We start from the raw sequence: 20365 nt of genomic DNA on the forward strand, positions 1-20365 counted from the left end.
GGCCACCTCTAAATTTCATTTCATTCTTTTACGTGTCTGTTAACTATTCAAGCTCATCCCCCCAATATTCTGGAAGACCCAAGTTCAATCCCTGACTATCGGATCATGTCTTTGACCAGCTCTTCGGACAGTATTGTCAGCAGGATCAACAAGACCTACACGGTCGATGATCCAGCATTGCAAGAGTCTGTTGTTGAAGAAGCAATGAATTATTATCTCTCAATTAGAGAATCGAATGATCCAATTAATAACAACACCAATGAAAATAAATTGATTAAAGACCATCTCTTTTGTTGCTCAGACTCTTCCTCTACAATTGTATCCTTTTTAGTTGTAGTTCTTGCTGGATTTGCTGTTGATTTTAATAATGAACAATTCATACCTATTCGTACCTGTATAAATAACTGTACTGACTGCTTGTTATCATACCATAGGAAAAGGGCATTAATAAGAAAGAATTTTTTGCTGGAGAAAATGGTACCTTATAATCAAATTCAATCGACTATGGAGAAACCAACTATCTGGGAAGCTGATAACCTATATTCACAGATTGAAAAATCAATTGATAATAAATTAGAAAATGAAGAATTGAAAAAGTTGTTGACTAGGATCTTCTTTGAGTGTCTACTGAATCCGTCGATTTTAAGGTATCATGATAAACTAAAGATTTACTTCAACCACTGTTTACAATTCTTGGACGATTCCCATGATTTATTAGTTTCAAAAGGCTTGAAAATTTATCCCGGTTTGGTGTATTTGTTATTTTCTGATGACGAAAACCAAAGAAACTGGGCAATATCAAAATTACCTTATAATAAAGAAGATAAGATTTACTACAAAGATAGTGACTTTGATCCATTGTTCATCGAAGAATACGAGATTCATTTTTTTAACATTCAAAAGCCAGATTTTTTCACTGATGAAAGATCAATTCAATTTTGGACAAATTTAATACCTCTTATCAGGTTTTCATCAGTTGATACGATTAGAAGCACCATAATGGAACCTTTTTCCTGTGCTTCTTATAGAGATGACAAAAGAATCAGAATTGTTCCACTCTATCAAGTTTTCATCAACCATGTTTTTTCCTACCTGAAAACCCCACTTCCTTTTTTATTGAGGTTTTTAGGGGTATCTCTGGAAAAATTCAAAATTCAGTTATTCGAATTCATCAAACCTCACAATTACATGAGTTTCTTCGATATGGCCTTCAATAACCCAACCTATAAAAAATACTTACAAGAGCTACCGCCTGAAACATTTCCCTCTTCATTATCTCAATTAGATACATCAAGAAATCCGCTGTTTATTGATTTGGTCAAGTGGATGGAAATATGTTCTCACATACTTAATGATTCAAGTAAGTGTCAGTTTGCTATTGCAATGTTTGGCTTTTTAGCTGACTTCATCACTGATTCAAATTGTGGAAAGTTTATTGGGACCTACATAATGGAAAACATGATTCAACAGCTTTCTTTGAAAAATACAGTTTTCCAGAGCGATAGATTAGGTGTCGAGTTATCTTATAAAGCAAGTGCAAGATCACTACTTGATAAAAAATGTATTGTTTTGTTTGATTCGATCAACATCAAATTTTTAAAATCAAAAGCGATAAAACTAATCAAGACGTGCTTGATTTATGATATCGAATCCTACTCTTATTACTCAAACAAACTAAATTTAAATGAGCCACTACTTACTCCTGAATTCAACAATGCTTTATGGAATTTATTACAAGTTAAGGTCACCTCCAATTCAAATATAGCCTTAAATGTTTTCTCCGCTTTTTCAAATATTATCAATGTTTATATGATTGATATTCCTTATAAGAAAACAAAGCTAATATCCGAAAGAAAAGAAGAGAGTGTTGTAAAGGGCATATCATCCGATTGTAATAGGCATAACAAAATTATTGAAAGCTTTGCTACATCTGTGGAAAATGTTTTGAATAAACTTTCAGAATATATAACTTCGACTCATATGAAGTCAATTATCAATGACAACGACGCCTCCCTAGGGTTTTGGTCTCTTTTATTGTCACCAATTGACAGAATTTACTCATCAGCCGTGGCATTAATGTCAGAAACATTTGATGTTGATGACAGACTTGAGGCTTTTAAAGAGTGCTTAAAATTAAACATACACTTAACACTAGATGCTTTTAAAGCTCAGATTACAAAATACACACGCTTGCAATTATTTTTACCCACTCAGAGAACCGTAAAAATTTTGATGGATTTTATGAATGCATTATTCAATCCAATGAATGGTATAATTGTTTCGTCGAAAATCGAACTAACCCTTGACCTAAAAACGTCGATAGTTGAATTTTGGATTGATGTATGGGGATTCCTAGGAATGATTTTCAAGAATATTTTTGACTGGTCAATCACTTATGAACGACTCAAGGTTACTTTAGCCAAGGAAATATCAGATAAAATTACGTCAGATTTGTTAAATTTCACCAGAGATGTGCTAGATTTGTCTCATTTAGTTCTCAATGGTATGAAAATCATAGTTTCTCTTCTAGAAACACAAAATTACACAAGTACCGACATCAAATTAATCAAAGAAACACTTTTGAAACCAATTGTAGTTACATTAGGTAATCTATTTAAATGGTTGCGTCTATCTGATAGTGCTTTATTGATCAGTTGTGTTGACTTAATTACTAAGATTTTAGACTTATCATGTGAAGTGAGCATGCAATTAAGTGAGGAATTACTCACTGTTCTCGTCAAATTATGCCTTAGAGCTAAAAAGTTCAATAATAAGATGAATATAGAACAGACTGGTGAGCTTTTATTGCGTGCAAGAGCCATTGATTCTAAATTAGTGGAGAATGTTTCATTTGCCGTTGAAGAGGAAAAGAAAAGTAAATCGCAACCACCTCCTACAGATACTAAATCTGAATTACAATACACTTCAAGGAAGCAACAAAATACACTTTCAGGCTTTTTAAAACCATATGTCAGAGAGAATGTGCCATCTTTTAATCCTCCGAAAAGAATGTCTAAATTGGAGATTGCACAGGCTAAATTGGCCGAAAAAAGAAAGATGGAAGCAAAGGAGCCTGCACCTGCAAGGCCATCAGGATTCAACATCAAAAAGAAAATAGTCAACATTTCAGATAGTGAATCTGACCACGATTCAGATAATGAAACCCAAGATGGTAATTTGTTCACGAAGGAACAAGTAGTTGCTAAAATGAAAAAAACTAAAGCAGCTTTGCAATCATTACAAGCTCCAAGGTTTAATTCCAGCAATACACAAAGTATGAAACAGATAGAATTAATGCAAAAGAAGAAGCAGGAGGAGTTGATGAGGTTGAGGTTAAACGTCGACACTACTCCTCTTTATAAAACCATTTTGTCATGGTCATATAATAATGACAAGGAGTTACCTTCTGATTATGATGAATCCAAGTATAAGCCGATCACAGACAAATTTGAAAGTGTGAAGGATTATAGGAAAACTTTTGAGCCTTTATTGTTGCTCGAATGTTGGCAATCAATCCAAAGGGCCAAGCAAGTTGGTTCGGAAATTCCCTTTAGATTAACTATTGGTTCCAGATCCGCCACGGACTCCTTTTTTGATATTTATACATCCGTGAAAAAGGAAGTCGTTAATGAAACAAGATGTTTTGGTGATAATGATCTAATTGTTCTTATGATGGTTGATAACTTACCACCAGAGGAAGATAACAGAGGTATACCGAGAAAGTTGGTGGAGAAGTGTACTGTCAACTGTTTTGCTAAGGTTAAAGAAATTAAAAATACAAACGGGCCATATGCGGATGTTGTTTTGAGGGTATCATCTGACAATAAAGTTGTTCATAAAATATCACCAAGTATGGAACTGGTTGGATTGAAAGTTAATACAATGACTACCTTAGAAAGAGAGTTTTCATCTTTATATGGTTTACAGTACTATGACTTGAGTAATGAGATTATCCAAGCTGTTCCTGATCCCGTTGAAACTCCAGACGAGAAAAAGATAAATAAATTAAAGGATGTATACGATGTCAACGATTCCCAAGCAAAAGCCATTTCGGGTACAGTTCAAGGGCAAGGGTTTTCACTAATTCAAGGTCCTCCGGGTACAGGTAAGACAAAAACAATTCTTGGTGTCATTGGTTATTTTCTCACTCAAGAGGATAAAAATGTACATCGAGTACTGGCTCCTGGTGTGAAGGCAAATATCTCAACTTCAAAAGCATCAACAGGTTCAGTTGATAATAAGAGAAAAATTCTAATATGTGCACCTTCTAATGCAGCTGTTGATGAATTGGTGCTTAGAATCAGAAATGGGATAAAGAATTCCAAAGGTGAAACTTTCAAACCGAATGTTGTTAGACTAGGTAAGTCAGATGCCATCAATGAACAAGTTAAGGATTTAACCTTGGAGGAACAAGTTGATGCACAATTATCGAAGATAAAGAATAATGATGACTCTAGTATTAGGGCAGAGCATAGAGCTTGTATTGTTGAACGTGATGAATTAAGAAAGAAACTCGAGTCTAACAGTCTCACAGAAACTGAGATTTCGAAGGCTGAAATGAGATTACAAGAAGTTCTGACAAAGCGTAGAGAGCTGGGTAAAAGGCTAGATGAGATGAGAGAGCAAAGGGCTGTAAATTATCGTAATAGAGAAATTGAAAGAAGGAATATACAATTCAAAATTTTGAACAATGCACAAGTTGTTTGTTCTACCCTTTCAGGATCAGCTCATGATGTTTTAGCGGGTATGTCTTTGACTTTTGAAACTGTGGTTATTGACGAAGCTGCTCAGTGTATCGAATTGAGTGCCATCATTCCTTTGAGATATGGTTGCAAGAAATGTATTATGGTTGGTGACCCTAACCAATTACCTCCAACTGTTTTATCTCAAAAAGCAGCTTCATTCAAATACGAGCAATCACTATTTGTCAGAATGCAAAACAACCATAAAGATTCAGTTTATTTGTTAGATGTGCAATACCGTATGCATCCAGAAATTTCGGCATTTCCATCCAGGGAATTCTATACCTCAAAGTTAAAGGATGGTCCAAACATGAAGCTACTGACAGAAAGGCCATGGCATGAGATCGAGGAATATGGACCTTATAGATTTTTCAATTTGAGGGGTAGGCAAAATATTAACGATAAAACAAAATCGTTGTATAATACAACTGAATGCAAAGTCATCCTTGAGATCATTGAGAGTTTGTACAGAAAATTCCCCAATATTGATTGGTCTAACAAAATCGGGGTTATTTCTCCATATAAAGAACAGGTGAGGCTTTTGAAGAAAACTTTCGTAGATAAATATGGCTTCTTGATAACTAAGCAGATTGATTTCAACACGGTTGACGGTTTTCAAGGTCAAGAGAAAGACATTATTATTTTTTCATGTGTTAGAGCGGAAAATAATACCGGTGTTGGGTTCTTAGCTGATATAAGAAGAATGAATGTTGCATTGACAAGAGCAAGGTCTTCATTGTGGATTGTAGGTTCTGTTGATGCGTTAGTTTCCAATAAAACTTGGAGAGATTTATTTGAAGATGCTAATAAAAGAAATCTGGTTACGCAAGCCTATGTCGGTTTCACTAAAAACATAAGGATTGGTGAGGGAAACGCAAATTCCAGTCAGACTCCAAATACACAAAATATAACAAGAGCAGGTGCAAACAAGAAGACGATTTCTCATCATGACAATGCCAAAAAAAGGACTATTTCTGATGATGGTAAAAAGATTGGACATTCAGATAATCCAGATTTTTCAAAGATGAGAAAAATTTCTAAAACATCGAATCCCTTACCCGTGAAGAAATATAGTGGACAAATATCAGCTAATAAAATGACAAAAATTTCACAGCCGAAGTCTTCTGGTGTTATCCTTCCAAGGGCACCTAATGGTGCTCCATCGGGTCTAGTGAAGATAAGTGATAAGAAAAAATATCCTACGAAGCCTTCTGGTAGAAAATAAAAATTAAAAAGCTCCTCAAATTGAATGTTTTGAAGAAAACGAAACTCTATTATATCATGGAATCGGATCAGTCAGTTTTTTCACCTTTGGAACTTTTGATTTCGTTTAATAATTGATTATATTTGTTGACTTTTGCCGATTTGAACCCCATTATGTTCAGGTTGGACTTACTAGGTTTTGAAGCTGCAGTTGTAGTGGCAGTAGTTGTTGTAGTTGTTGTAGTAGCGGCAGTTATAACGGGTGGGGGCGAACCTGCCAGAGTTTTACTCTTTGACGTGCTATTGAACCTTTTGTTGGAATCAGAAGGTGGAGTATTACTAGCCGGAATGGACGGGTAATGTTCTGTACTATCTTCTGATAACTTCAATTGTGAAAGGGCAAAATCCTTGGAAGAGCTGTCAAAGTTATATGCTACAAAATTAATGTTAAGAATAGACATTGCCTTTTCAATTGCCTTGATTTCATTCTTCATGATTATCGCTATCCCTGGCATTTCTATCTTTACAATAGCAGCATATCTCTCAATCAAGTAGTCACGATTTGTTGATAGTACATGACCAATATTATCCAACTTAGATTCGTTAATAAAAGTTTGAATTGAATTCTCCATCTTTTTTATAACTTCAAAAATATCAGTAAAATATGCTTCTGCTTGGTCGAACATTAATTGTGTGTCTGCTGTTTTTGAAATCAAGGTATCCAGAGAAGTTATTTGTGTTTTCAATTTTTTAAAGACCTCTACATCGGACATGTCCTTCGATACCAGCAGCTTTTCTTTATAAAGAAAAGATATTTCCAACACTTCCTTCTGTTCCAGTGTTTCAAGTTCATTATAGTGTTTGTTTAATTTAATATCAAGGAGAGATTTTGTCTCCAGCAACTGCTGGTTCACTAACTTCCTCTTCTTTCTTAAATGCAGTAACTCCCTTTCCATACGATCGATTTCATAAGAGAGCTCTTTCGACTCTTTGAGTAAGGAACTATAGGTTTCTCCTTCAGGTGAACTATCAATTATCTCATTTATATCTTGATTAATATCATGTTTTCTCTTTATCCAAACAAGAAACATGTCGTACTTTTCCAACTTGGACTTTTTTTCCGATTGGTAGATTTCTCCTAAGGCATCATAAGTTCTACTTAACTCTCCTAACATCCTTATTATTTCTTTTCTAGTTACATCCAAAAGGTTATTTCCTGACTTTATGTACTTCTCATGCGAGTCAACCAGTTGAGGTAATGATTTATGGAGTATCATTTCTGCCTGGCCCTTTAGAAAAAGTATAGTATCATTATGCATTGGTAACATTGGTATGAACCCGGTGGCATTAGATTTATCTCCTAGCAACCTTTCATGTGAATCCTCCGATTCCGTTGTTGCCTCCAGGTTTCTTTTTTTCATAGTGACATACTGCATTATGGAAGATAGCATTGGCCATGCTGCATTCGCATCATCATTAGCATTCTTTCCTTCCCTACCAGCTTCCAGATCATCTAATTTGCCAAAAATATCTGTTGCTTTTGTCAAACGCTGGGCAGATGCTGACAATGCTAAAAACGAGTTAGTGACCAGCCCAAAATGGGGTAATCCACAATAAACATTTTACATACACTTCTTTTCGATAGGCATGTTTGTAACGGCGGCGTTATAGTAAATGGTGGGGTTTAGACAAGAAAGTCCGACAGACAAAAACTCAACACGGGGCTTCTTGCGATAGAAAAAAAAAGATGAAGATTACAAGATTTAAGCAAAATTATAAAAAACATGGCCTTATATAGATCCATTATTAGAAAAAAAAAACATCGACATATACCACAGAAAAATGAGCAACTGTCTGCTTGAGTTGCATATATGGAGAGGGAGGAAAGTAGGTAAAGATAGGAAAACGGACTGGAAAAGTTAAATTTTATCACCCAGGCTTAGCTTGGTCGTAATATCGGAGGTACTTTCAATGATTTTTTTGAACTCTGCAAAAGAAAGTCTACCGTCTCCATCCGAATCTCCATCCATGATTGTTCGATCAACTAGTTGTTGAAGTTGGACATCATTCAAGGAATCTGCCACCATCAAACGTAAAACTATGAATAATTCACCATTTGAAATAAACCCATCGTTGTCAATGTCATAGATTTTGAAAAGAAACCTGAGCTTGTCATCAACAGATCCCGCAGAGGAAAAAACTGACAATCCTGTAACAAACTCCTTGAAGTCTATATCTCCCCCCTTATTCTCATCAAATATGTCAATCACTCTTTTAGCCAATGGGTTCTGCCTTATTCCTGGAATAGCTAGAAACTCCTCCTTATCGATTGCACCGGAATTGTCTGTATCCAACTTCATGAATCTTTTGGCAAGACGATCGATTTCTTCAGATCCAACTGTCTCAATAAAGTGGTTGTTACAGGAAATTTAGTTAGTATGTCACTCTAGGAAATCTTGGAAAGACACTGACCCACTAAACTCGAAAAGAAACGGAAAAATACATACAGTTTGTACCTTCAGACAAGTCATCTAGTAAACTTGACGGTATATTCCCCATGTTGTCTCAATATGACGTTAGAAATCTTAACCCTACATCAAAAACAAATAACGATAGAAACGTTGCAACAGTTTCTTCACTTATAAGTCATTCTTCAAGTTCGTGTTCGCTCTTATTATTTTACGATGCAAGTATTGCGCTTTTAAAACATTCTTTTCAATCCACTACCTTGATCTTGATAATCTACAACAGTATATACTTTTCTTTATTTAACATCTGTGTATCCCCTTGCAACACCTGTTCTTCCGTCCTCAACGAGCGCTCCTACAGAAGAGTCTTCCTGTGCGAAATCGCTTCCTAGGCCTGTCCACTCACGGTTTTGAAGGCCAAAGGCAGATGTGGAGACAGTCTTACCAACAGATAGAGTACCAGAGAACTTGTGGACAAGCTCAGTTTCGTCCTGCTTGCCTACTCCATTGGAATTCTTGAAAGCATTTTCTGTTTCAAGCTCAAGTTCCAAATGTCGAAGCTGGCGAAGCGGCTGGTTCATCTTTAACTTACCTGTAACAGGATCAAACTCAGGTGCATAATCGTCATCATCGTCACCATTCTTCTGTTCGACGCTTTCCTCTTTAGCTGCAGTTTTGTTTAGTTTGTTGTCTTGCTCTTCTTCTCCTTCTCCTCTTTCAAGCAAAGCTTCAAAATCTGTGACCCATTTACCTGTCCATGTAACCTGCGGCATCAACGCCAATTTCAATTCGTATGGTGTAATTATCGGCTTATAATAATCACCCCATGTATCAATAACAATACCAGATTGGTTGCATCCTAGAATACACCAACAATCGACGCATTCAAAATTTGCAAGTTTGGCCACGTTTGGCTTGCCCACCACAAACATGTAATGCTTTTTACCAGCTTCAACAACAGACTTTACAATCTGATTCAATAGTGTTCTAGTGTGTGACAGGGATAGAGTGTTGACTAATATTCCAACTGTAGAAGCACCTCTTGCAACTTGCATATTTCTGTACCTTTTCATCAAATTAGGGAATTGATCATGAACAAGCTCTACATCTAAAGGATCGACCACATTTAGTGAACCAAATTTGGTTGATAAGAGCAATAGTCTTGCGTCGTGCGGCCTAGTTAGATGGAATAAGGAATACTGCTGTGTCAACCCATCAAATTTACTTGCATCCATGAAATTTTCGTCTTCAAAATCAACTGTTTCAAGGTACTCATAAATATCTTCCTGCTTTATACCTCTGATTATCCTGTTTGCAGTATAGATAGCTACCCCATCTTCATTTCCAAAAGAGACAGCATCAATTATTTTACTCTTTTTACCGGCTTTTTCATAATCGACTTCGGCTACTACCAAATTAGGATACTCGTGCTTCAGTTGCTGGTGTAATTGAGTGAGGACATGGCTATAAGGAGTATCAGACATAATCGCTATTTTTTCTTCCTTTGCAGGATAGGTTGTTCTGAACGTTTGCACCAGCTTCCCAAAATCAATGTACGGTTTACCGAAAACATAGCACGATTGAATTTTGTCAACAGGATTCAAACATGCGTCGCCAAAATGAACCACTATATCTGCTTTCACGTGCTCTGCCGCAACTTCATCAATACAGCATGGTGAATAAGAAGTATCTGCTAATATCCAGACTTCTTGGTTATACTTACTCTTATTTTTACATTTGGACCCACAATTACCACCACATGTTTTATTGTCCATTGTTTTCTCAGCCGATTCAATATCTCTAGACATGGACTGAGAGGTATTGAAATCTATTTCTTCGGCCACCTGTTTAGGCTCAAGTTTGCCATGGTTGTAGTCATGAAAGTCCTTGTTTGCCTTATTTAAGTAGTCTTGCAAAATTTGGCAAACAATGGTAGAATCACAAACAAGTTCATCTGGGAATTGTAGTGAAACAAGCGGAAATTTAAGATCCCCTGTTCCTTCATCCCTTGAGTTCAAATAGTCAGCTAGCTGTTTTAAACTATAGTATTCATCTATAAAATTTCTAGTTTTCTCCACATTAATATCCGGATCGTTTACATAGGAAGGGCCTAAATGACGTCTCTTCTCTCGTAAAACTTTATCAGTTAAACCTTCAACTTTGGCAAATAAAGTTTCTTCTTCTTGTGCAGTTGACAGTGCTGGTGCTATTAATGCTTCTCCGGACGCTTCCATTGTATGATAAACCATTCTCCCAATTAAAGTGAACTTGTCTAACTTATTAGTAACCTGATCAAAAAAAAATCTAATGACTTGAAATTTTCCATTCGCAATTTTTCTTCATTCGAGGAAGAAGTTTTTCATGGACAAAACTGTGGAAATGCTGTCTAAACCCAGGTAAACTTTTTCTTCACAGGGGATGCTAAGAGAGCTCTTTGGTGGTCTCGCTCTCTATTTTATGTTCAGAGATCAAGTCCTCAAGACAATAAAGAGATCTACTGTTTATCGTTCTCTAACTTCATCAACAAAAACTCAAATTAACAAGACAATGTCCCGAATTGAACTTGGTCATACTGCTGATTATCATGTACATTTGAGACAAGGCGAAATGATGGAAGTTGTTACTCCAGCAGTGAGAGAAGGGGGTATTTCCATAGCTTACATTATGCCTAATTTGACACCTCCCTTAACGGACATTGAAAGAGTGGCTCAGTACAAAAAAGATTTACAAAAATTGGCACCAAAGACTACGTTCTTAATGACTTTTTATCTTTCCAACTTATTAACACCTGAAATTGTTGCAAGGGCAGCTGATGAAGGTGTTATCCGCGGTATCAAATGTTATCCAGCTGGTGTTACCACTAATTCCCAAGCAGGCGTGGATCCTAATGATTTTAGTGCGTTTTATCCTATTTTTAAAACAATGGAGGAGAAAAACTTGGTTTTGAATTTACATGGTGAGAAGCCATCCGTTCATGATGGAGGTGAGGATATCCATGTGTTGAACGCTGAAGCAAAGTTTATCCCTGCGTTATTCAAACTTCATGCTGATTTCCCTAACCTAAAGATTGTTCTTGAACATTGTACAACAAAGGCAGCTGTTGATGCCATTTATGAGATTAATAAGGACCTAAAGGAAGGTGAAGAGCCAAAAGTTGTTGCATCATTAACTGCACATCATTTGTTCCTCACTATTGATGATTGGGCGGGTAACCCAATCAACTTTTGTAAACCTGTCGCAAAACTGCCAGAGGACAGAAGAGCTTTACTATCAGCTGCTGTATCAGGTAAACCATTTTTCTTCTTCGGTTCTGACTCTGCACCACATGATTTATCCAAAAAGGCAACCCATGTTGGTGTTTGCGCAGGTGTATACACACAACAATTTGCGATTGCTTATGTGGCTGAGATCTTTGATAAAGTGGGCAAACTGGATATGCTCAAAGACTTCGTTTCCACTTTCGGTAATAATTTTTATGGAATGGATGAATCCAAACTCGTTTGTAAGGACAGATGTGTTTTAGTGAAGAAAGATATAGAGATTCCAGATATCATTACTTTTGATCATAAGACTTTGAAGCTTGCGCCATTCAAGCCAGTTGAAAAGTTATCATGGACTACTGAATGGATCTAAGGGAATTATGGCTTCTCACATTCTACGGTGCTAATACTGCTAATATTGTTATTATCGTTATTATTGTTAAGAAAAAAAAATATAGATACGTGTATATATAACCTAAAAAGATCAAACATTACCCAATAATATCATAAATTTTAAGTTTGGATCTTGACCGTCAGCGAAGGTACCATCTTCATTAAACACACACATGTTATTAGACTTCCAGCCCCAGCTTTGAGATTTTCCAAAGCGATTCGGCACAGAGAGAAAAGATGTTATTGTTGGAACCGCACGCCTGGATGGTGTGAAGATGACAAAGTACACTTGAATTTCATTCCTCTGATCTTCATAACTAATAATCGATTGTTTCTTGCTATCCTGCCTTTTGGTAACATTAGCAGATGTTTCAAAGGACAACGATGTTGTACTGTCATCAATTGACAAATCAAGTATATTCACACCCAACTGATCAACCATGGTGGTTCCACCCCTGTTTGATCCCAAAGATTCAATACTTGCAGTCGCTGTTGTTGTTGTTGTTTCTGATTGTAGCACTGTGAAGTGTTCCTTTGTATCGTACCTTTTAGGCTCAGTTTTATAATTAATATTACCCGCAAATATATCTGGATTGATTGTGCCAGTTTTTCCAGAAGAGTTTGAGGAGCTACTATGTGCACGGTGCAAATAAACACCAATTTGATAGCTGTTTTTCTGAGGGATATAACTCTTTTGCAAATATAAATTCCAATATGACCCTGCATACCAAAATGTTTTGCCATAGACTCTTTTATCTGTAGGCAATTGGGAGACATTTGCAAATGAAATAGAAAACCTAAATGGCGGAATTCTTGTCCAATTATATGTCTTTTCCTCATATGTATTTACAGACTTAAAATCATTTCTCTGGGTAGTTTTGGTATCATTCTGATTTAGTTGATTATTTGCGCTAGTTGAAAAACTATTTTCTAGTAATATATTCAACTCTTTCGGTAGACCAGATAATGTTTCATCTTTAGATGGAATTCTAAACCAATTATGATGTTTCGAAGGTGGTTTACAACTAGTAAATATTTTGTCTGTTTGGGGTGAGTCAGAAGATCTTGTTATCATTGTTTCTAGTTGTACTGTTTGCCACAATGCTGCGTGTAATATATGGGGCTCGATATAATTGTTGCCATTGATGTCAAGCAAGTTTTCTAATTCTTGCAATTTATCAGGCTGGATATGACAGTAATGAATTTTTTCATTTAATACTTTTTTCAGGGGCTCAACATCATCAAATGAGCTAACATAATCATCCTTGTTACTGCTATTTTTTTTTTCAAGCCTTACCTCTATCAACTTAATAATAAACATACATCTATCCCACTCTGTTGGGACAAAAAAATAGTCCTCACCTACAACTTCTGAAATTATAGAAGTGGGAACTGTATTCCACGCATCTGGACCCTTTTCCCACCCATCAGAACATAGTATCCCTTTACCATTCTCAATAATTCTTTGGCTGGCAGTACCATAATCAGAACTGATTGCAAACCTCAAATTATCCGCCAAATTTGACATATCCATATTTTTAACAATAAAGTCTGTCGCAGTACAAGAAATGTCGGATAGCCCCAAATATTGGCCCATCTCAATCATATCGTAAGGGATTTTATATTCTTCCTTAAGATTTGCGGCACCATAAAGTCTTGAAATTGCTAGCTCAAAACTCTTCCGTTTAGAAGCCATATTCGTGTCGTCCAGATCATCAAATATTAATTCATAAGTCTTCCTGTAAGAGCAATCGCTTTCATCTTCAGAATTAGTGTCTGAGTCCGAATTCAGGTCTGAGCACAAGTTCAAAGGGACAGAGTCACTATAATTAGAAGCTCGTAGTCTAGAAGTATTCCTCTGACGATTGAATGGAGAAGACCAATTGAATAAGGATTTAAAATATGGACTTCGATCAAGAAACAGCTTATGTAATTTGTATTTCTTATTGAATGCCTTTATGATAACATCATAATAATTACCTCTAATTAGTCCATTCAGTAAAAGATATTCTGGAATCCCAGGAGTATCGCAACAGCCATATGGGCATGTATATACTTCAGTTGCTTCGGTTGGAGTTTCATCACCGCGGTGGTTTTGAGAGGAAGCCCCATAAATGTATTGATTTCTCTCTGTTGTTATTGATGTAACCTCCCCCAATTGATCTAAGTTGTTCCCGTGAAGGGGTGTTGAATGGTTGTGAATATTACTTCTGTTCATTAAATTACTTTGCAGATCAAGAAGTTGAGAAGAAGACAAATTATGAAGCTCTTGAAACTGTTGGTTTATCTGTAACTGTTGATGGTTGTTAAAATTGTACTGCTGTAAAATTTCAAACTCAGAATACGGGACTCGACTTAAGGTGCCACTTGGGGACACAATCTCTTGTGTTGCTGGAGTCGATGGTCTGGTTCCAATTCTCCCTGTTACACCCGTCGTGGACCGACGAATTATGGGGGAAGACGAAAGAGAAGACACTATTGCAGGAGAGGTTTGATGTTGGGATAACGACATACCAGAGTCGTGACCACCGACAGACATGAGTATGTGATGTGTTACATAAAATGTCCTCTAGGACTAGATAGGAGAGCAGAAATTGCAAACTTACGGAATGTTTTAGATAGGGCCGCCACCGCGTTTCACACCAGTTTGTTACTATCTAATAGTTGAATTGTCGGTTATATTACAGATCGATTATTTATGTTTTTTACATCTGCATTATACACTATTCCGAGTAGCATTCTCTACCTATTCGCAGAGGACCTCCCTCATCTGAGAGGCAATCTCTAGGTCTTTCTTTGAATCCGCAGAAAGAGGATCGCCATCTTCCATGGCGCCTTCATCATTCACGTCTTGCATCCAGTAGAGATGTTTGGCACCCGAACTGAGAAAGGCAAGCATGTAAACCCTACCAGAGGTGCAAGAGTTGATTTTCTGCCAAACCACGTCTCCCTGGAAGACTAGCAATTCCTCAGTTTCAGCGGACGTACTATCACGTGGCCTCCACACGAAGGAGTAGCACCCGTCGCCCTCGGGACTATTATCCACAATGATTTCACCCGGTGTCGGCAAAGGTATGTACTTTTGTAATGCTTCGTTAAATGAAACCTGGCCTGCGTTGAATCTCAGAGGCAATGATACTGGCATCTTGGTTGTTTGTGGGTATAATAAAATGAATGAGAAATCTTGTTTGTCTAGGGGTACAAAAAGATGGATTTTCATGTACGAGGACTAGCTCAAAGAGTGAGAAATTCATGTCGCTGAAAGTAGAGTTAATGTGCCAAGCTGAATAAGTTGATGACACGATAAGTTTTTAGACCGGAGAACCCGGAGTGGTCTTCTTCTGCGCTCAGCTATCTAAGACAATCACCAGCTAGCTCGACAATGAACTTCCCACCTGAAGAAGTCCAGGAGTTAGTAAGAGAGATTGCCGACATTCTTGTTGCAAGAAATCAAACTGTCTCTGTCAGTGAAGGTGCTTGTGGTGGTTTGTTAAGTGCTTATCTAATTGCAATACCAGGGGCTTCTAGGTTCTTTGATGGTGGACGTTTGATTTACAGTTTGAAATCAAGATTGAAGCTTTCTGGTTGGAATGAGGAGCAAATAAAAAGCTACACTGGTCCGAGTGAGCAAGTTGCTCTGAAAATGGCCAGGAATTTGCGTATTGAATTTGGATCCACTTACGTCCTATCTGAAACCGGTTATGCAGGACCATCAACAAACGTTGGGTTGGATAATAATAGTATCAATGACGAAGATGCGAAGGTGGGAACAGTTTATATAGGAATTGCTGGTCCCAAATGGAATCGTTCTTGTGAGATTTCTACAGACTCCCAAGACAGGTCTATTAATATGCAATTGTTTGCTAAATACACGTTGAAGTTTTTTTTGGAAAATTTGAAAAATGAGCAAGAAGGCAAATAATTATCTTAAAAGAGTCTACATGTAATTAGTATCATCGCAAAATCAAGAAGTAAAGGTAGGAATAAACATCAAAAGTATTACATATACGTTTCACGATAATCATTTGAGTCTATCAACCAAGACAGTATTTGCAAAGCTATATACCTCACTTGAGCACTTAACCAAAAGATTTGATGTTTGTTTTTCCAGATTATCGTTTTTTTATGGATCCTTGGCTGAATGTTAATTCTGTATAAAATATAGCTAACTTAAGCTGATGCTACTCATCTCAGGTTTATATCGAAAATGCTCTAGCGTCCTTGGCAGTGTGATCAAGCCTCTCAAATGGTTGCTGTAACAGATGATAGTCATTCACTCACCATCTTGACCTTTATTTGATAAATCCAGCTATGATGCTCGCCAACTTGGCCTGGTTTAATAGCTTACCATCTCATAATTTACTTAATTCCTTCTATTGATGATAGCTTGTTAGTTTTAAGATATCCGAAACGCAGGAACCCCTAGTACCGTTCTCTTTAACGTATAGTTTGTTATTTTTGCACAATACCAGGTGGCAAATAATGACTGTTGAGCATAAAGAAAACGTACGAAGTTGTTCTAATTAAGTTATTTGAATACTGAATCGCTCTTTTTCTGCAAGTATTGATTGCTGATTTCTGAATCATGCTCATTTTATTGGGAAAATCTTTCTTCAATCATAATATCGTTCACTTTACTATATAAAGTTTTTTGCTTTTGTAATCTGATATGCTGAAATACTTTGAGTGAATAAAAGGTTTTTCCAAGTTTAGTTAGAGCATAATCCTTGAAAAGAGAAGTTTCTCAATACATTCACCTGGTTGCTGACAACGGAAATCACTTTTAGATTTTGCGGAAAATTCAATAAGATTTCTAATTATTTATATTGTACAAGGAACATTGCGACTAACCAGTAAAACATTAGGAAATTACACAAAATACACCTTTATAAGTTACTTTTTAGGGTTGTGTATGATTAACAAAAAGTTGTCCAAGACAGAAATTACTGATGTCAAAATATAAAAAAAAGGAACATGTTGCTTAAAATTAGCTAAGCCATCAGCAACATCGGTAGAATCCAAGATGTTTTTTTGGCTCTTATAAGTTAATAAATTTTGATACCATTTTAAGAAAAAAAATAAAGATTCTTTTTTTTCTGATGGAAATCCCTGTATGTTAAATTAAGAAACCTGTTGCTATTTGTTTATTCGGCAAAAGTCTCGATAGAAGTGTGATCCGTACTCTTTGAAGTGAGAATTTATATCCAAAAATATATTTATAGTGCTAGATTACATATATTGTTTTAAGGTGGAGCAGCAAAATAATGCAGCAGAAATGTCTCTTTCTACTGGTTCCTGGGATGTTACTAACTCATAGCAAGTTTTTAATGACATAAAGTATATTTCTAGTTGATTGATATAAAGAGTTTTATATTCTTTGAGCTAGCCACATGACTGAACTGAATCTGAAACAAATAAAAATAAATGCGGTAGAAAAAAGCTAAAAATGGGATAGCACATTAGTTTAAACTTCTTGTTTTGTCATAAGGTTGACTAGTTTTACCAACATTCGGAAATTGTTGTTTGGGGCTTATCATAAGTGGTTGATCTGACTACGCCATATATTCATATGATTAACTTCAAGTTTTAGTATTAGTTGCTATTAATTATAATCACAATAGTTTGTTCTCGCTATAGCACAGTAGCAAACTGACCTATAAAATATTATTTAAAAGGCTAAGCGTTTTGTAACAAACGGCCAACAAGTGGGGAATCCAATCGCCAGAATATCTCTTAAGGTATAAATGTGTTTATGTTAACTTTTAGAGTTGATGATGTGCGAGCTTTCTTTTTGAAGTTGAATATCTGCTCAAGTGGAGTATCTACAATTCTCAATTGTGCAAATGTTGATGTTCCGATAAATAAACTACACCTTGATTGACTTTATTTCAAGTATATTTTGAAAAATATCTTTGGAAAAGAAAGAAACTGGTAACCTTTTTTCTGTTGATGTTTTAACTACAAACTCAGAGCTTTTAATTTTAATACAAAAACTAGTTCATATTTCTTCTTTGATTATTTAAAACCAAATTTCAATGCATGGCTTTATATAATTCTCCTCTTTTTTCCAATTAACAAATGCTTTGGTGGCCCAGCTGGTTAAGGCGTCAGTCTCATAATCTGAAGATCGCGAGTTCGAATCTCGCCTAGAGCATTAGGTTTAAAATTTTTTACAACAATTTTTATATAGTAAAAATAAATCAGTTTTTGGGATATGTGATTCCAGATAATAAGTAGCTTCTGAGTAGTTAATTAGAATAGTTTGGGTTGTATGTGTTCCAAGAACACACTCTCTAACCTCCACAGAATATGATCGAAACAAATAGGCGCTTGGATAAGCTATCAGTGTCAAAAGATAAGTGAAAGTGTAGAAGGTAGATATAATGTAATCATTCACTCATTTGTGGATCTTTCAAAACAAAAAAAAAAGGAATAACCTTCAGTGAGTTGCTTTGCAAAAACAGAACGTATCCACACTTGCAATTAAACCGGAAGGAGAAGGACTGTCAACTTTAAAGCTATGGCTTGTACCAGACGGAAACAATAAATCACTTTATATAGCGCCGTGAAGCCCATATTAGAGCTCGTTGGTTATGGTATAACCTTATTAAAACTTCGAATATCAGTTTTGAACAAGTCATGTCAAGTCGACCAATTAGAAAATTTTAGACTCAGTTTTCGGGAGTTGGGGAAAAAAAAAGAATCCAAGCATACATTCCTGCTATTTCATTACAGGTTAATATTATAGATAGCCTCCTCTGTCAACTAAAAGCTTACACCAGATTTTGGGCCTCATTATAGTTGTTTCATATGAATTGTCACTATTCTATAGTATAAATTCTTCTACTTGCATTCCACAATCTAAACAACGTTTGACGTAGAGGTTATTAGATTCGGAGTCATTGTTTTTGATCTTAACTGGTAAAGACCAATTATGTACGTGTTTTTTGTCTCTTACAGCTCTCAAATTCTTAGTCAATTCCTCTGCTCTTAGTTTTTTTCTCATTTCCTTGAGCTTGTTGTTAAATTTTTTCTCTCTTCTATTTTTTCTCATTTCTTCTCGTCGAAGCCATTCGTTATCTAAATTTTCTTCGGATCCCCATTTCTTAAAAGCATACTCCTCAATTTGATATCTTAAAAAAAGTTGCATTCTTGAGAAAGTACCACTATGTGGATTTTCCTTCACTATTCTCTTGAATAAGGCCAAATCTGCAAGTTCTGGCTCTGTCAAAAAATAGTCCTCTTTACATTCAGTTTTGGTCAATAAAGAGTATTTTTCAGGATATTTTTCCTTACATGCTTTGCAAACACGACAACCAAAAACTTCAAACATTTTTTTGTCTAATTCTATGGATTTACATTCGTAGCACTGGGGAGCATTATGAATTTCTAATGGCGGTAAATCATCGCCATCATTATCATCGTTAAGTGTCATGCTTTTTTTCTCTAATTGTTGATTTTTCCACTCATTTAAAGACATTCCCACGGATCCGCCATTTTTACCTATATTTTTTCCTGTGATAAATCCACCATAAGTATCTTCCATTGTGGAAAAATCGTATTCAATGTAATCTTTTTTGTGAACGGTAGGTTTTATGTATGTAGAGGGTCTTGTCATACCATTAGTAGTCTCACAATTTCTGATATTGGTACCATTGGGGTCATTGGCGTTGTTAGGTAGAGCCGGTACTTTCTGTTTACCTAATGAAGCGTCTCTGAGAGAACCAGTTGGAGCAACTCCATGTTTCATTTTATATCTCTCCAACGCCTTCTGTCTATTTCGTTCAATCAGTTCTTGTTGCTCAGGTGTTAATACAAGTTTCCGGCGTTTAGCCACTGTAGGATCAGGTTTCGGGCTTTCTGCAGACAGCCCAGCTCCGTTTGGAGTTGACGTCCTATTAGCATCTATGATATTTTGCTGTCTTTGTCTGATTCTTTCTAGTGCCTTGGCACGATTTTCATTCTGCGTGATTCCATAAAACTAACATGTCAGTATATGATAGCTGAGAGGGGAAAAAAAGCAAACTAAGTTTTGGAGTTAATTTCAAAACATACAACAAGGGCTCTCTTTGCTTCAGTATTTGTTTCCATACTAGCTTCTCAACCAGTAAAATGAAAAAAGAGAGTTGTACTTCAGACATTTCATGGCACGACATGAAAATCACTTTTTGCACATTTTTACCGCGCCCATCTTCTTTCCCACTTTAGAACATCATGTACATATGATACTCATCTGTCCTGCATCATCCCATTTAAGTCTACAAGAGGGCGAACTATATGGTAAACCCTTCTCCTTGTG

The 20365-nt window shown here is 36.2% G+C and overlaps 9 protein-coding genes and 1 non-coding gene across 10 annotated transcripts; 4 read left to right on the forward strand and 6 right to left on the reverse strand.

The window, feature by feature from the left end:
• Positions 1-105: 105 nt before the first annotated feature.
• C5L36_0B11400 (uncharacterized protein) lies at positions 106-5967 on the forward strand (the record flags this gene model as incomplete). Its single annotated transcript, XM_029465526.1, has 1 exon — positions 106-5967. The coding sequence occupies one exon, from the start codon at positions 106-108 to the stop codon at positions 5965-5967; it is 5862 nt and encodes a 1953-aa protein (XP_029321385.1).
• A 67-nt stretch (positions 5968-6034) lies between these two features.
• On the reverse strand, positions 6035-7396 carry C5L36_0B11410 (uncharacterized protein; the record flags this gene model as incomplete). The annotated part of the gene is made up of 1 exon (XM_029465527.1): positions 6035-7396. The coding sequence occupies one exon, from the start codon at positions 7394-7396 to the stop codon at positions 6035-6037; it is 1362 nt and encodes a 453-aa protein (XP_029321386.1).
• A 468-nt stretch (positions 7397-7864) lies between these two features.
• On the reverse strand, positions 7865-8504 carry C5L36_0B11420 (uncharacterized protein; the record flags this gene model as incomplete). The annotated part of the gene is made up of 2 exons (XM_029465528.1): positions 7865-8343; positions 8453-8504. The coding sequence occupies 2 exons, from the start codon at positions 8502-8504 to the stop codon at positions 7865-7867; spliced, it is 531 nt and encodes a 176-aa protein (XP_029321387.1).
• Positions 8505-8709: 205 nt separating this feature from the next.
• Positions 8710-10662, reverse strand: C5L36_0B11430 (uncharacterized protein; the record flags this gene model as incomplete). The annotated part of the gene is made up of 1 exon (XM_029465529.1): positions 8710-10662. One exon carries the CDS (start codon positions 10660-10662, stop codon positions 8710-8712), a length of 1953 nt encoding a protein of 650 aa, XP_029321388.1.
• Positions 10663-10831: 169 nt separating this feature from the next.
• C5L36_0B11440 (uncharacterized protein) lies at positions 10832-12046 on the forward strand (the record flags this gene model as incomplete). The annotated part of the gene is made up of 1 exon (XM_029465530.1): positions 10832-12046. One exon carries the CDS (start codon positions 10832-10834, stop codon positions 12044-12046), a length of 1215 nt encoding a protein of 404 aa, XP_029321389.1.
• A 111-nt stretch (positions 12047-12157) lies between these two features.
• On the reverse strand, positions 12158-14605 carry C5L36_0B11450 (uncharacterized protein; the record flags this gene model as incomplete). The annotated part of the gene is made up of 1 exon (XM_029465531.1): positions 12158-14605. The coding sequence occupies one exon, from the start codon at positions 14603-14605 to the stop codon at positions 12158-12160; it is 2448 nt and encodes an 815-aa protein (XP_029321390.1).
• A 207-nt stretch (positions 14606-14812) lies between these two features.
• C5L36_0B11460 (uncharacterized protein) lies at positions 14813-15286 on the reverse strand (the record flags this gene model as incomplete). The annotated part of the gene is made up of 1 exon (XM_029465532.1): positions 14813-15286. The coding sequence occupies one exon, from the start codon at positions 15284-15286 to the stop codon at positions 14813-14815; it is 474 nt and encodes a 157-aa protein (XP_029321391.1).
• Positions 15287-15448: 162 nt separating this feature from the next.
• On the forward strand, positions 15449-15988 carry C5L36_0B11470 (uncharacterized protein; the record flags this gene model as incomplete). The annotated part of the gene is made up of 1 exon (XM_029465533.1): positions 15449-15988. The coding sequence occupies one exon, from the start codon at positions 15449-15451 to the stop codon at positions 15986-15988; it is 540 nt and encodes a 179-aa protein (XP_029321392.1).
• A 2158-nt stretch (positions 15989-18146) lies between these two features.
• On the forward strand, positions 18147-18220 carry C5L36_0Btrna6M. Its single transcript has one exon. It is a non-coding gene; the product is annotated as a tRNA-Met (tRNA).
• A 672-nt stretch (positions 18221-18892) lies between these two features.
• On the reverse strand, positions 18893-19816 carry C5L36_0B11480 (uncharacterized protein; the record flags this gene model as incomplete). Its single annotated transcript, XM_029465534.1, has 1 exon — positions 18893-19816. One exon carries the CDS (start codon positions 19814-19816, stop codon positions 18893-18895), a length of 924 nt encoding a protein of 307 aa, XP_029321393.1.
• Positions 19817-20365: the final 549 nt, after the last annotated feature.

The sequence above is a fragment of the Pichia kudriavzevii genome, chromosome 2, assembly GCF_003054445.1.
Source record: "Pichia kudriavzevii chromosome 2, complete sequence".
NCBI lineage: Eukaryota > Fungi > Ascomycota > Pichiomycetes > Pichiales > Pichiaceae > Pichia > Pichia kudriavzevii.